At 40.1% G+C, this 16,417-nt stretch overlaps 1 protein-coding gene across 2 annotated transcripts; it reads left to right on the forward strand.

Annotated features, from left to right (window-relative positions):
• The first annotated feature begins 1,416 nt into the window (after positions 1-1,416).
• SEH1L (SEH1 like nucleoporin) lies at positions 1,417-14,754 on the forward strand. Of its 2 annotated transcripts, none has more exons than XM_083826712.1 (9): positions 1,417-1,585; positions 3,788-3,838; positions 5,253-5,399; positions 6,274-6,485; positions 7,838-7,936; positions 8,996-9,136; positions 9,444-9,601; positions 10,298-10,448; positions 13,968-14,754. In XM_083826712.1, the coding sequence occupies exons 1-9, from the start codon at positions 1,475-1,477 to the stop codon at positions 14,155-14,157; spliced, it is 1,260 nt and encodes a 419-aa protein (XP_083682838.1). In that variant the 5' UTR covers positions 1,417-1,474; the 3' UTR covers positions 14,158-14,754. The 2 variants fall into 2 exon arrangements, with proteins under 2 accessions (XP_083682838.1, XP_083682839.1); XM_083826713.1 differs by having other exon boundaries at positions 1,418-1,585; positions 12,351-14,754.
• The last annotated feature ends 1,663 nt before the right edge of the window (positions 14,755-16,417 follow it).

Consider the following 16,417-nt stretch of genomic DNA (forward strand, 5'->3'; position numbering starts at 1 on the left):
TATAAATGTCTTTAATAGTGCTGAACAAAGATTTAAAAAAAATTGTTCTGCTTAGCAGTCCAAATAAGCGCATGGATGTTATTTGGGTGTTTTTGTTTGTTTTGTTCTTATATGAGTATTTTTCCTCTAGCATGACAAGCTTAATACCTCTTTAATAACATCACTGGAACTGTGAGGAATAATCAATTTTGCTTGCTTTTCCCATTGTACAACTTTAATTTTACCTGTCATTTAGAAAACACTGAAATCTCAACCTCTGAAGTGATTGTGTGCAGCTAGGAGGAAAATAAAGATCATGTTGTCAATGGTCTTACAGTCCACAATGAGGTTCTCTGTAGGAAACAAATTGTGCATTACCGCTTCATTGTCACGAAGAAGAAATTATTACTCCCTTCCAATCATTAGCTCTTTTTTCAAAATGCTTTACAAATTTTGTTTTGTTTACAAATGCCAAACAAAATTCTCCTCTAATATAAATAGGTAAAACGTAGTTGTCTTAATTTCTGTGACAACAGTCTTCTCTTCAAGCCAGTCTCCTGTTCTCCACTCAGAATTAGTTCACCAGAATCTCAAAATTTGGCCAACTTAAAGCATGTACAAACAGCTGGTAATTTTTCTTCCAAATCCTGCTTCATTTTTCATTCTCTGTAATTGAAAACATATTCATTGTTTTCCCTGAACTTGGGTGACAAAATATTTTTAAATATCTTAACTCCTCCTTATGCAGTACCATTAAAATAACTAATTCCTAGCATCTTAATAGAATCACAGAATCATTATGGTTGGAAAAGACCTCCAAGATCACCTGGTCCAACCGTCACCCTACTGCCAACGTCACCCTCTAAACCATGTCCCTAAGCACCGAGTCCAACCTTTTAATGCCAAAGCACCCCTTCAAGTCCAGGATTGTTGTGATTTACCTCAATCTAGTATCATTATTATCGCTCCTTCCCAGATTTGGGTACCAGCATACCTAGCTGTGCTATGAGGTCTGCTAATGAAAACGTGTGTTAGGAAGTGGGCAGCAGAAAATGGTGCTGTGGTCTCTAGGGCATGCGGTCACAGCAGCTCCATCGGTTACTGTGGAATATAGGTAAGAGTTTGTAAAAATGAATGCGCTGAAGATCAACCCCAGACTGCCAGGTGCATTCCACAAGTGGCAGGACAGTTTCGCGTTTATTTTTGCCAAGCCTTTGGACATCCCCGAACAAATTCACTTCACCAAGCTGACCGCGCGTCACTCTTTATTGCCACGACCCAACTCCATCGCAAAACCGAACCGAGGCGGCGAGAAACCACCACAGGAACGGGGCCGGGACACGGCTCACGGACCCCGAGCGCTGCCTCAGGGAGGCTGCGCCCCAACGGCGCCCGACCGCCGTTTGCCGCCGCCGCCCCGCCCCGTGTCCCCGCAGGGGGCGTGGCGGTTGGCGGCCGTTGGCGGCGGCGGTTGGCGGGGCCGGGCCGCGCCGCCATGTTCGTGGCGCGCAGCATCGCGGCGGATCACCGCGACCTCATCCACGATGTCTCCTTCGACTTCCACGGGCGGCGCATGGCCACCTGCTCCAGCGACCAGAGCGTCAAGGTGAGCGGGGGCCGGGGCCGGGGCCGCGGGGGCTGCCCGCAGCCTTCCCCTCACGGCCGCCGCCGCCGCCTCCCCGCCGGGCCGCGGGGTGCGGCTGGGGGAGGCCGTCGGGGCCGCGGCTCGTTCGGAGGCTTCGGCTGTTGTACGGGGGGTTTCGTGAAGGGGGCTGGCGGAGGAAGGCCCCGGCTCGGTGGGGAGCGGCGGGGAGCGGGCTGAGTGCGCCGCGTGCGCGCTGTGGCACGCTGGCTGTAAAATGCCCGAACTTCATGCTCCTTTAGCGAATATAAAATCATTCGGAGCGAAAAGTTAACTGCCTTCTCATTTTTTTTTTTAAATACGTAGTCAGAAGATGGATAAAAACGCATGAGCTACGCAGTGAGATTTAGGGAATTTAATCTGCAGACAGCAGTTTTATTTGATAAACCAGATAAATGGTTGGGAAAATAGCTTTTCTGTACAAAGCAACGTCAAATGTGGAACAGGCTTAAAAACTGCCTCTCGTGGTTTAACTCTGGTGGGGGGCCAAGCACCACCGTGCCTTCCTGTCACTCCCCCTCCTCAGAAGAACAGGGGGAGAAAACACAACGGGGTTGCTCAAGGGTTGAGATAAGGACAGGGAGACCACTCACCAGCTACCATCACAGGCAAAGCAGACTCAGCATAGGGAGTAAAATATAGTGTATTGCCTATCACTAGCAGACTAGAGCAGTGAGACCTACAAGCAAACTACAAACACCTTCCCCCCATCCACCCTCTTCTACCTCCTCCCCCCGAGCAGTGCAGGGGCACAGGGAATGGGGGCTGCGGTCAGTCCCTGACGCTTTGTCTCTACTGCTCCTTCACGGTCCCTCTCTGCCCCTGCTCCACATGGGGTCCCTCCCACGGGATGCCGTCCTGCCCGAACTGGGCCTGCGGGGGCTGCCCACAGGCAGCAGCTCTTTAAGCACAGCTCCCACACGGCTCCGTACCACGGGGTCCATCCCCCAGGAGCAAACTGCTCCAGCACGGGTCCCCCATGGGTGGCAGCTCCCCCCAGACCCCCTGCTCCTGCACGGGCTCCTCTCCACGGGCTGCAGCTCTGGCCCGGGGCCTGCTCCTGCGGGGGCTCTCCATGGGCTGCAGCCTCCTCCAGGCCACATCCACCTGCTCCACCGGGGGCTCCTCCACAGGCTGCAGCGTGGAGATCTGCTCCGTGTGGGACCCATGGGCTGCAGGGGGACAGCCTGCTCCACCAGGGGCCTCTCCACAGGCCGCAGGGGAACTGCTGCTGCGTGCCTGGAGCACCTCCTGCCCTCCTGCTGCACTCACCTTGGGGGTCTGCAGGGCTGCTTCTCACTCCTCTCTCCCAGCTGCTGTTGCATAGCAGTTTTTTTCCTTCCTTAAATCTGCTCTCCCAGAGGCCCAACCAGTGTTGCTCACTGGCTCAGCTCTTGCCAGCAGCAGGTCCCTTTTGGAGCCGGCTGGAGCTGGCTCTGCTGTGATGTGGGGCAACTGCTAGGCTCTGCTCACAGAGGCCACCCCGGCAGTCCTGTCCCACTGGCACATGAGCCCAGTACATACAAGCAAGCAGCCTCTTCTCTGTGATCATCTATTAAGCAACAAATCTTCAGAAAGAAATCATCAAGATGATTAAGATCTATGGGATATTGACAAAAAGAAAGGTTAAGGGACTTGAATGTCGTTTTAAGTCAGTTGAGAAATACTAGAAACAAAAATAAGATCCCTTACCCCACTGGCTTCATGTGGATTCATTCAGCAGGACTCGGCGATCTTTGTAGACCCCTTCCAACTGAACTGTTCTGTTCTCTTCTTCTTGGGGGTGATTTTCATGGGCCACATCACAGGTTTGGGACTCTGTCTGAGGACATACCGTGGGACCAGTACAATAAAACTAAGTAATTTACTCTTGGAATAGAAGATAAAAATGGAATGTTGAAAATTGTAACAACTTGTCTTCTATGAATAACATTGTTTAAAAAAGATACACTTCATGTGATTATGGATTTTGCAGGTGTATGCTTGTTTTCCCTGCCTGTTGTAGGGCTGTTTTCAAAGTTGGTTGAAGTGTGGTTGTGTACTGAGCTAGGTAGAGTTTTCCAGAATAAAATGTTCAGTGATATTTTTTTTAATGGCTGTGGTTTTTGGTACTACCTAGTAAGCTTTACATACAAACTGTGTGATTGTATTTTGATTTTTCAATAGGTCTGGGACAAAAGTGAAAATGGGGATTGGCATTGCACTGCGAGCTGGAAGGTTTGTATTTATGATTATTACACAGTGATACTCTTATTTTTTATTTTTTAGAAACATACCTATTTTCTGCTGACTTTAGAGTAGAAATACTTTTTTTTTCTTCTTTTTTGGAGATCCTGTGTTTCTGAAAATATTAGAATGGTTTGGGTTGGAAGGGATTTTAAAGATCATCTAGTTCCAGCCCCCTCTTGTTCAAGAGCACCATCAGTAATAAGCCCTGTTCAGTCTTAAAGCTCGCACCACTTCTTAGCAGTACAAAGGTACATCCTAGGCTGAGGGAATAAAAGTGCAGCCAGGAAAAATACACATTAGTAAGCATCAAACCTCATTAACTGTTGGGACTACGCTGAGTACCGAAGTGCGTAAAGACACATTGTATGCATTTTCACCAGGTTTCCACGTCAGTGAATTTTAACTTTAAGTTGTTATTCGTATGGTAAAATACTTTGTCTCTGCTGTTACAAAGCATCTCCAATGCCTCTCACTTAAAGCAGAAGCTAGCATGCAGTCTTATACTATTAGTACTTACTTACGTTGCTATTAGTACTTATTTACGTTGACAGACTTTGTTATCGGTAAACATAGTGGTGGCAGTGAGGAATTGGAATCAGTACCTTTATTTTTAATTTAATATTTCCTTTTTTGCATATTGTAGAGTGGGGGGGGGGGGGGAAAGGAAGAGGTCTGGCTGGTAAATGTTACATCTGACTGCTGTATTATTTTCCATAACCTTACTGAGAACTGTTCATGGAAACTAGTTCATCAGTGTAACTAATTAGTGCATTCAGCCTCTGATTTGTCCGTAAACTTGTATAAAATAGAACATAATGTGTATATATATATATATACATATATATATTACTGTATATATACAGTAATCCTTGTAAATGGAAGTGCAAGTGAAACTTTTGAATTCCTCTTCTCTAGAAAAAGAAGCATTCACTTGACTAGGTATCAAAGAGGAGTTTCTTGTAAAGAAGAAAAAGATAAGTGGTGCCCTGCACGTGCTTTGGAAAAGTACAGGCAAGCTGGGAATGGGCATGGTAGTAGCTGAAAACTGAAAATGAAGCTGTACTTTATGCGTCAAGGCAGAATCATAGCTTGCAACTATTTTTCTGGAACTGGTATTTTAAAGGAGTAATAAATAATGCCTTGAAATGAGCTTGTAATAATATCTTTTAACAGTTAATAGCAACAAAACTTAGCAGTGTTTACAGAAATAGACAAATTCAGCAGTTGCGTTGAGCTTTATAAAATAGTGTAGGACCATACCACAGGAATGGTCTTGCTACTTCCCACAACTTACTTCTGCTTTACAGCAGGCAATCATGAAAACATACATAAAAATCATTTGTGATCACTTGGAATAATATAATGTTTTTCTAGACTGTAGCCTTTTGGTGTTATCTTCTAGACACATAGTGGATCTGTGTGGCGTGTGACATGGGCCCATCCTGAATTTGGGCAAGTCCTGGCTTCCTGCTCTTTTGATAGAACAGCAGCTGTGTGGGAAGAAATAGTGGGAGAGTCAAATGATAAACTCCGAGGCCAGAGTCACTGGGTAAGATTTTAACATATTAATTCACTTTTTCTGTGTTCTCATATAAACAGATTTGCTGTGCCACACCGATTTGTTTGCTAGTCATAATGGGCCGAAGCTTTGAACTGCTCAAATTCCAGAATTAAGCAGAAAATTGGACATAAAGTTGTTCTAAATACCCAGTTACTAGACATTTCTAGTTTTGCAACATACTTGCTATTCCTGAAACAGAATGTGGTCTGTTTTCTTCTGATAACAGTGTTCTTGACTTTCCAATGTTTTGTTAATTTGTGGCAATATTCCAAAATAGAGTGAGTAATTTTTAAAGCATTGAGGCAGACAGCTAAATGGCAATATTCAGGCCAATTAGTGTGACTACCAATGGTGTTTCTTAATCGGATGTTCCTCTGGAAACCTGCAGACAAACCTTCTCGGAAATACTTGTCGTTTTGATGCTTCTCTTGGAAAGTGCTTCCTGGTAAACTTCAATAGCACTGAGACTGGAAAGCAGGGTTGTTAGGCTTCACAGCTGATACCGTCACCAGTATGAACAGTGAGGACAGTTTGAGCTGCATGTGGCCAATACTTCTTTATCGCTTGTATACTTATCTGTCACATGTTATTTTTCTGAAGAGCGTAATCTAAACAACTCTTGTTGGTATTAGTACTTTGATATCATGGGATGCTTACCCCTGCTTCAAATTGCATCAGTGCAATGATTTGTCATTTCTCTTTAAGTTGTATAAAGTTTTTTTTTACTTCTTGATGGATGAGGTAAGTGATCCTAAAAAATGGTATTGTCAGACTTGGCTTTTAGGGAAGGAAAAAAAATGAGAAACAGCTCAGGGAATACATTTTTGATGGAAACTTCAAGAATTTCTGCCTTTCTTTGCAGGTAAAGAGGACCACATTAGTAGACAGTAGGACATCTGTTACAGATGTGAAGTTTGCTCCCAAGCACATGGGTCTTATGTTAGCAACTTGTTCGGCAGATGGAGTTGTAAGGATTTATGAAGCCCCTGATGTGATGAATCTCAGTCAATGGTCACTGCAGCATGAAATCTCATGTAAGCTAAGCTGCAGTTGCATTTCTTGGAATCCTTCAAGGTATGTTAATAAAGCTGTAGTTGTTGTCTTATGACTGGTTAAACAAAAGATCTGAAGAGTTAGTTCTAAGTTTTGTAGGATAAATCCTACAGTACTCATGCAGAAGGCTGAACGTACGTTACTCAAATCAGGAAGAAAGCTGCTGACAGCTCTCTTAATAAAGCCAGCTTGGCTGACCACAGAAGTGTTAGAAAAAGTGTTCCCTGTGCCCTGTGAGGATGTATTCTTACCTTAATTATTTGTAGCAAGTAATGAGCTAAAGAACTGTGGAGTGCTCTTTATTTATTCCACAAAATTTAACTGAGATTCCTTAACTGGCTTGGGGGGAGGGGGAACGGGGACACACACACCTTATCGCACTCTACAGTTACCTTAAAGGAGGCTACAGTGAGGTGGTGATCGGTCTCTTCTCCCAAGCATCAAGTGATAAGACATGAGGAAGTGGCCTTGAGTTGCACTAGGAAAGGTTTAAGTTGCATATTAGGAAAAAATTCTTCACTGAAAAGGTTATGAAGTGTTGGAACAGGCTGCCCGGGGAAGTAGTTGAGTCACCATCCCTGGAGGTCTTCAGAAAATGTGTAGGTGTGGTGCTTAGGGACATGTTTTAATGGTGGGCTTGGCAGTGCTAGGTTAAAGGTTGGACCAGATGGTCTTAGAGGTCTTTTCCAACCTAAATGATTGTATGATTCTATGATTAAGACGTCACAATAAATGATAATTTTTGATGCCACTAACAAGGACACGTACCCTTGCCAGTGCTAGGAACCGCAAGCCTTGTTAACACAAATGCACAGTCTAAGAGACGTGTTGTTCCTGTAGTTGTATCCTCAGGGGCACAATGATTTACTTCACCTGCTTGGACAGAAAGAAATAGGAGAGGAATGTGATGGGGTTGTCCCAGCCCAGGAGAATACATAAATAATCAGTGCTGAAGGTTCAAAGTACAGGCTTTATTGTTGAAACACCCCAGGGAGTTGTGTTAAAAGCTGATTAAAAACTAGAACTCGTACACATTTACCCTTTGTAATCCCTCTTTCCCAAAACCTGAATGAAATCCTACTAAATCCATCACTGAGAGTACTGCATAGGATGCAGGCTCTGCCATGTAACTTACAGCAAGTATTTAAGTGAAAATGCATATATAAAATTAGTCTTTTTGTTGTATAAAGTGGGCATTCAAGACAACAAAATTGAGGTAGCACTGATAACCGTGAATAGTATTTAGTAATTTTCCCAGGTGACTTTTTTTTTTTGTTTCCTTTACAGATGCATGTCTTAAATTTTAAAAATGGGTTGGTTTACTTTTTGTGAAATAATTTGTAAAGGTAACAATATTTATTTTTTATTTCTAGCTCTAGAGCACATTCTCCAATGATAGCTGTAGGAAGTGATGACAACAGTCCAAATATATTGGCAAAGGTTCAAATTTATGAATATAATGAAAATACCAGGTATGCTACATAGCAGTGTATAACATTTGTGGTATCTTAAAATAGTTTGTAACGTGGCCTTTTGTTTCATTCCTGTTGTTACGTGTGGATAGGAGTGTTAAATAATACTCCTCAGTTTTGTCTCTAAGACTTTGGATGGGAGATTCACCTCAGAATCCTTGCTGATGCTAATGGACATGACAGATTTTGATAATTCTGTTCTGTCCCAGCACAGAAATTCCAGTGTTCTTAACAGCATTTTAAAGGGAGAATTGCTTTTTCTGCTTCTACTATTTTTTTATCCTTAATTTTGCACGAGGAATCAGTAGGGCCAAAGTTGAAGTTTGAAATCCGCTGAACTAAGCACTGTTTTGTTGAAGGTAACAAAATAGTCTTAAAAACATGTTTGTAAATGACAGAATGTCCTGTGAGTTACTAGCATTCTGTAAAAGTTGATACAGTTAAGAATTCAGAACCAAAAAATGCCTGGAAGCGTACACACAACCACTTTGAATGAAACGATGGCACAGAACCCATTTCATTGCATGGTGGCCACGTGAACAGAGCCATGGTGTTTTGTGAATTTAAGCCTGGCTTCTGACAATGTTTTCTGTGCATTAACAATAAAGAAAATTTGTTGTAACTTAACTTTGTGGTAAATAAGAAAATGAAATATGTTTGTTACACAGCAAGGAAGGCAGACAGTGCTCTGCATACAAGCATGGAAAATTTAGTAAGTTTCTGGGGGTATAAATTAATTTTAGATTGTAAATGGAAGAATTTTTTATTTGTCTCTTCCAGCTGTGGACAAAGATGTTCTTTGTACTGAAATCCTTGTTTGGCTGGATGATTTAGCATACTGTTAGTAGTAGCTGATGTATCTGATGTATTTAGTTTCTGAAGAAGTCAGCTTGTAACAGTGTAATAACGGTGTAATTTATGTTAAGAAAATGATTTTAGTTTTGCAAGTCTCATTATGTATATTAAGTCCATTTTCCCTGTTCTGCTGTGTCTGGTTTCTATAATTTGTGTCACTGGTAATTTTGGTAGCACTAAAGGTTAATTTCTCATGCTCTACAGGAAATATGCAAAAGCAGAAGCTCTGATGACAGTCACAGATCCTGTACATGATATTGCGTTTGCTCCAAATCTGGGAAGATCCTTCCACATCTTAGCTGTAGCAACCAAAGATGTACGAATTTTCACACTAAAACCTCTAAGGTGAGCTTAAAAGGAAGACCAGAAGACTGTCATTGAATATGATATGATACATCCTACATGCTCTTTGGTAGTATGTGGGAAGCATAAGAAGTAGTTCAATTTATGCAGGATTGCTTTTTAGCAGCCTGATTTTTAAGGTGACAAGAAAGTGACCAAGACTTTCTGTCTGAATATCTTTTAATGCTCTTAGTCTATTAACAATTGTTCTGTAAATTCCTTGAAGGATGCAGTCCTGTCTTTTAGTCATCATGTTCAAGCCAGACCTTGGAACAGTTGTGTACAGAACTGTCGCTCTTTTCTTTAACAGGAAAGAATTGACTTCATCTGGAGGATTAACAAAATTTGAAATTCATATTGTGGCACAGTTTGATAATCACAATTCCCAGGTGTGGCGAGTTAGCTGGAACATCACAGGCACAGTGCTTGCCTCTTCTGGTGACGATGGCTGCGTTAGGCTCTGGAAAGGTAAGAATTCTGTGTCTCATCCACTTGAAGTGGTATTTTGCTTCGTATATCAGCTTTGTGGTATGCTGAATACGTTTGAGAAAGCATAATACATTTCTAGAGTAAAAATATTAAGATCCTTAAATGATATACTTTTACATTTTAGGAAAAGGAAATGACTTTCTGGGCTGAAACACTTACTTGAATGGTTTAGGTTGCTGTGAATAGTTGTTACTGTACTATATCTGATAACCTCAAATTGTTTTACCAGATCACAGCGATGTAAAAATGTCCTTTTTAAAAACTTAACGTACTGAATTACTGTCTTTGCCAGTTGCTAAAACCCAAAATTTTTAGTTACAACATTCAGGCAAACTGTCTTTTTTTTCCTCCATGAGTTTTTTTTTTTTCCCATTTGAATTTCCAAAAGCAACAATAAAAATCAGTTGTGGTTTTCTTATCCATTCTCATTTGTTTCTCAGCATTTTTAGTAAAGATGAAGCAAACTCATTCTTGGTACTGAACAAAACTGAGATTTAATTGATGGGTAGGCAGAGAATGTCAGGCAGCTAAAGGGCCAGATCCTCAGCTGTTTGAAATATTTATGTTGGTACTAAAGTAAAATTCTGATTTGCGCAAGATGCGTAGCATCTTAGCTGTGCCAAAAGCTAAGCTTCAGAACAGAAACTAACAATTTTTATATATGTATATTTGCAGCTAATTACATGGACAACTGGAAGTGTACTGGTATACTGAAAGGTAACGGGAGTCCAGTCAATGGTGGTTCCCAGCAGGGAATTTTTAACACCTCTCTAGGTTCAGCCAATACAAGCCTACAGAATTCACTAAATGGATCATCTGCCAGCAGGTAGGGTAATTGGTAGAAAGGTTGAATTTCAGTAAATATTTTCTTCTCTGAATCTTCTTAATTTCACTTAATTTTCGTGTTTTATATGTTTTAAAGCGCTATGTCATTTGCTGTGTGAATACTTGTACAAGCTATTCTGACTTGGCTTTGTGGTGGTGCCTGTTATGCAAGTGTTAAGAGGAAAATAAAACCAAAGTTACACTGAATTACCCTGTATAAATAAGTTATGTAAACAATGTTTCACTTTTAGTCCTTTCACAATATTAAAACCAAAAACCGAAAAGCAACTTTTCTGAAATAATTTTGAACAAGGAGAAACTTGATCACACTGCTCTGTAATTGCCCCTGTTTTAGATGCATGTTTGAAAGTTAAGCAAAAATACCAGCAACAAATTCTGTTTTTCACTGGGATAATGTAGCAGAAAGGAAACAGGAAATGATACTTAATTACGTATGGTTTCAATAGTCATATATGTTAGTGTTAGTTTAGTTTACTTGCATTTTTCCAGTTATAATGTCGATTGAATACAAGTTTGTTGTTTTTTTAATCTTGCTCCTTCATATGGAATTCTTACTGCTGATTAATTTGCTTTCTCTGTTGTGTTTTTATACTGCAACAATTGCTATTAAGTATTTAACTGCGTTAACTGAACATGATTTTTAATGTGTGCACACTAAACTCTAGAAATTAGTGAATCCTGCATTTGTAAGGTGATGTCCGCACAGGTTATGTGCTGTATAAGGACTGGGTGCGACCAGATTCCACAGCAGAAACTTCCAAGTTATAGCCCCCATTTTCAGCTACTAATATATACATACATACATACATATATATATATATATATATAAAATTAAAATACTCTTTTGTAAAGTACTAGGACAGTTTGCTTTTGGAGAGTGTTGATATTCCCCCCCAGCAATTCTGGCAGCTCAGAACAGCAGTTCTGGCTTCCAAATCCCGAGCTTTGTTGAACAGAGAAAGGTGTTCACGTTTTGCTCACGAGATAAATGGGAGAGCAAGAAGTAGTTCTGGGCCAAGTCTCCAAAAAAGAAAAAAAGGAGGGCAAAATGGTATCAGTCATCTGGTTCCAGGTGCTCCGTACCATGCAGCAAAAATGCTGGAATGAAGCTTGGACATGTGATACCCAAAGCTACGTAGTTGTTATTTGGGCTCCTGCAGGGAGATGCAGGCCATTTTATACCTCTTTAGCATAGGCTGTGGTTTCATAGTCTCCTTACTGAAGACTACTGCTGCCAGAAAGACTGCCCTGCCCTACCCTACCCCACCCCACCCCACCCCACCAGAGAGTGCTTGTTCTCCTCCCCCCTATGCTGGTAGTCAGCCATTGTGTGAACTGAAACACCATTATTTTAGACTTCCTCCATTGCTCTGGGTTTTGAAAGTCAGATATCTGAATTCCCTTTTTATTAGAAAATTAAATCTGTGGCTGTGGAATTTAAGAACATGCTCCTAGGACAGAGCCATGCTATAGAAAAGATGCACGTTTTCTCTTGCAATCACATTGGCAAGAACTTCATAAACACAGTTGCTAACTTTTTTTGCAGGGGTTATTAACAATTGCGGTAAAGATTTCTTTACTGACATTTGACTAAATTAGTATGCTACACAATTTATTTTGTCTGTTACTGTAGATGTTATGTTTCAATATTTAGACATTTAAACACACAGAATAGCTAAAGCATAGGCAGATTTGGGTCGCTGGAAAACTTTGTCAAATGCAGTCATCAAAGTGGGTTCTCAACCAAAATAGTTTTAAAATGGATGGTGTAGTTGTCAGAAGAGAAGGCAGTAGGGTTATGTTGTTATGCTGATATAATTATGTATGTCTAGATTTGTGATACAATTTCCCTTCTCCATCTGTATTATGTCCTTTTTAACAGAAAGCAGAGCTGATACCAAGCTAACTGGAGTAACTTTGGTGTTTTGCTGCTTGTTGCATGCACACAGGAATGGAAAATGAACTCCTTTTTCCCCTCCCCAACGCCGTTTGACCTCTCCCAAGACACCAGCAGCCTGCTAACTACTAAATGCTATTCAAAAACCTTTTTAAAACACGTTGTATACTTTTTTGTACTAGGCCGCAGTTTGATACTGTTGAAACTCCTGACAGAAAAATACTTAGGAGAGGCTTCTTGTTTAAAACAAAACAAAACTTCCATCAGAACAATTTTTTGAAAAGCTTGACAAATTAAAAGACTAGTTCATAGTTAAAAATGAGAATCTTGATTGGGATGGGAGGAGGGAAGTGACCATTAAAGTAACTTTCACTAAAATTGTTTTAATAACTGATATGTTTTACATTTCATAGTGTTTAACACTTGATTAAAATTCCTAAACATCGTAAGTTTGTAACTGCTTTGTAATATATGAAACTGTTTTAAAGGAATAAGAAAATTGTGTTTTGAAAATTGTACAGATGGTAGCTTTTGATAGTTGGGTATTGCTTCATTTAAAACTTAGTATGACTTCAAATGCATGTTTTGTAAGTACTGTCATACTTTCTTCATCCTAACTGAGAGAAGTACTTCTTCTGATGTGTTTGTACATTCCTCTGGCAATGATTCCATGGAGTAACTAAAATTGAGTGTAGTATCTAAAAGTGCAAATAATTGAGCCATACAAAAAATGAAACCAAAATGCAGCTTGTTGTGGATTGTCCCATACTTTGGTTAATTGTATAGCTGTTCTCTTACACAAGTCCACAGAACTGTAAACAAGACAGAAAACATCTGTAGGTACCTAACATAGTAACACTAAAATGCACAAGTATTACGGGTAAGTTCTAATAAAAATGACAGAAAAATGGCATGAAATGGTGTAATTCTGAGTCTTGCATTCACTGGGAATCTTAAATTTACTCTGAGGATTTTGCAGAAGTACGTAGTACACACAAAGACTGTATTTCATTGAAAGTAATTATTCTCTGTAAATGTACATTATTAAATTTAAAGTATTGTAAAATCTATATGATGTTTTTATGTCTATTCTGGAAGTGACGTGAAGTTAATCTGAATTAGATGGATACACGGAAAATGTACTTGCATAGTATTTAATGTATAACTCGTGTCACAAATGAAGCGTTACTAAAAGCTGTTAACAAATCACGGGAATTCTGGGAGAGTGAAAGCATGTTAATAGCTGTGCTACAAAATCCTTTAGATTTCCAAAGCAATCTACCAATTTTGTAAAATGTATGCTAAGATTATTATTACATTATTATTTTCTATGAATTCCAGGGGAAAAGACTGTATTTTTTTTCCTTTAAAGAACAGTTTCCAGATTTGTCTTGTTTTGAATTACAAGCCTTGATTTCTGCTATTACGTTCTATTGGTTTTGGCATGGATATACTAAAGCTTTTGGTTTTTTTTCCAGCATGTCTTTTCTCCCCTTTGGTTCTCCTTGTATTTACTACCTTTCTCTTTTTCTTGTTTTGTTTTTTGTTTTGTTTCGTTTTTGTTCTTGTTTTGGTGTTTTGTTCCTGTCTTAATTGTTTCAGGTATTTCTTTCCCCCTCTGGATTCCCCACGGGCTGGATCAAGATGGTCCAGTCATGCCCAGCTCCTTCCTCCTCCTCCTCTGATAGAGCACTCTTGCGATGCTGACACTGCCAACCTCCAGTATCCTCACCCTCGCAGACGATGTATGTCTCGGCCTCTTAATCTATTACCTGAGAATGAAGGGGTTTAATACACGTTACTTTTAATAAACTTTAAAGGGCCTTATTCTGATGTTTGTAAACACGTTCATTCTGGCTGCTTTTGTGTTTCTTCTCTCCTACAGAAGATTCTCAAAATTCGGGGGCTTTTATGCATGTTTTGCAAAACAAACTACAGTATTTGGAACATGTTATTTGAGTTTGTGCATCAAAGGAACATTTTAGTCTGTAGCCTTTGATGAACACATCAACACATACAAACAGTATTAACCACGACCTGTTTACAGAGTAGCTGACTTCAAAGTGCCTGCCCTTTTTTCTTTTTTTTTCTTTTTTTTTTTGGAATCAGTTTATTGTAGTCTTGAATTTTTTCTTTTCTGTATTGCACTGACAAATGTGAAATGTACTCTCAAAATTAAATGTACCTTCAAGAAGCTGTTGAATAACTGAAGGATGATATTGGATCAACTTGTATAAAAAAAACAAATCAAAACAACACAACCATTCCTGTGTACGCTGCAGCAAAATACAATTTGGAGTGTTTGGTTACTTTAAGAATTTTCCATCTTGCTGTACAAATATTTAAATTTTATAATTGTGGTTGACTAATAAACTTATTTTAAAAGGTCTGTATTAGTACGCTTTTTGTTGTAGTAGTGTGGGGTTTTGTTTTGTTTTGTAACTGGCTGGAGATTCGGGATTCAGATGGCCATTCCTGTAGCTTTGTGTTTACGAACCTCTGCTGTTCGGATGCACTGTTGCATGTTAACGTTTTTATTATCACACACCATGCTCTTTGACTTTTTTTTTTATGGGTGTGTTGAAGGTCTGCAGAGGCTGGTAGAGTTGTTAGATTTCACAGAATCACAGAATTGTAGGGGTTGGAAGGGACCTCAAGAGATCATCGGGTCCAGCCCCAAAGTCAAGCTGTCCCAGATTTCTTTTCCAGTGATTGAATAATTCACTTAGGACATTTTGAAGAAATTGTACTGAATTAAGAACCTCCTTTTTCGTGGGTCAGCATAGGAACAGCATCACTGGCGTTGACTCAGGTTGGGCTGGTGTGAGATGGGCAGGAGGATAAAACCTGACAATTACTGCATGGTATTTCTACGGAGTAGCATTGCTGTAGGGGGTGTCACTGCCGAGCTTGTTCAGCAGATTGTGTGTGGGGAAAGAATAAAATGGGTTTTGTGCAGCACAAACCCAAGAGTAATAGTGTATTTCCTGGCTGCTCCTGCTCTTGGTGTTCTTGGCATGCTTCAGAATAGGTTTATGCTACTTCCCGGGTCAGGTCACTAGCATAAGGGAACCTGTGTTCTTCAAAGCTACAGCGAGTTCCTCTGAATTTCACTTGTATTCTAGAAACTGCATTTACTCATATATTGTAAGACCTTCGTATACTTTTGCTCAGATACATCGCATTTGTTTCTTGCTTTATCTCTGATGAATCTAGTTCTAATTTACTAAAAGCTGTAGGAGGTAACCACACCATTATGGACTGCTTGCTGACAGTGCATAGACATAGGCTGCTGCTAAGTTTCAGCCAGTAGGGATAGAGCTGGGAAAACAAATAAATAAATAAATAATTTGTTCGTTAAATGCAGCTACTTAGGCCTTTTTATCAATAAGTTAATTTTTTATGAAACCATGCTGTACTTTGCATGGATGGTAAACTCAGAAATGTTACATGATTAAAAATAAGGTTAAAAGGGAGATATGAAGTAATATTCCTCTGTAGAGGAATAAGTCATATGAAAGGGGGAGAGAGAAAGAGATCAAAGCTTGTTATACTGGAATTCATTCCTAAAAGAGAGGAAACTGGTTCTGGGTATGCAAGCAGCAAAATCCAATTATGAAGGTTTAAGCCATTTGCAGAATTGCTCTTATCCCTCTTGCTCCCTTCAGTACTGCAATTAACCTTTACTGCATTTCTAGCTGTAATAAGGGGGAAAACAAACAAACGAACAAAAAAAAACAGCTCCTTCCTAAGCAGCTATCAATAAAAGCAAGGTGGCAGTGTCTGTATATATTGCTGTTTCCCTAAGATGGAAATCTGTACTGTGAAACCCTAGAGTGTGTGAGATATGCCTCAATTACTGCAACATAACAACAACAAAAAAGAGTGTAAAATATATTTAAGAATAACTTAATGTATAACTGTTCTTGATAAGCCTCAGATCTACGGGAAAGATTCCTGCTTGCATTTCCTTTAAAATTTGCTTCTGCTGTTCTGGAGGCCAGAATAACCACCTAATGGTAACAGTCAGGTAAATGGTAACTTTTTGTAGT

This window comes from Anser anser, assembly GCF_964211835.1.
Source record: "Anser anser genome assembly, chromosome: 2".
In the NCBI taxonomy this organism is placed as follows: domain Eukaryota; kingdom Metazoa; phylum Chordata; class Aves; order Anseriformes; family Anatidae; genus Anser; species Anser anser.

Bases quoted from the DNA above. Each gene is read 5' to 3' on its own strand.
- SEH1L (XM_083826712.1), top strand. From the start codon at position 1,475: ATGTTCGTGGCGCGCAGCATCGCGGCGGATCACCGCGACCTCATCCAC. The intron at 3,839-5,252 runs GTTTGTATTTAT...GTTATCTTCTAG, and splicing joins ATTGCACTGCGAGCTGGAAG to ACACATAGTGGATCTGTGTG. The intron at 9,602-10,297 runs GTAAGAATTCTG...GTATATTTGCAG, and splicing joins CTGCGTTAGGCTCTGGAAAG to CTAATTACATGGACAACTGG.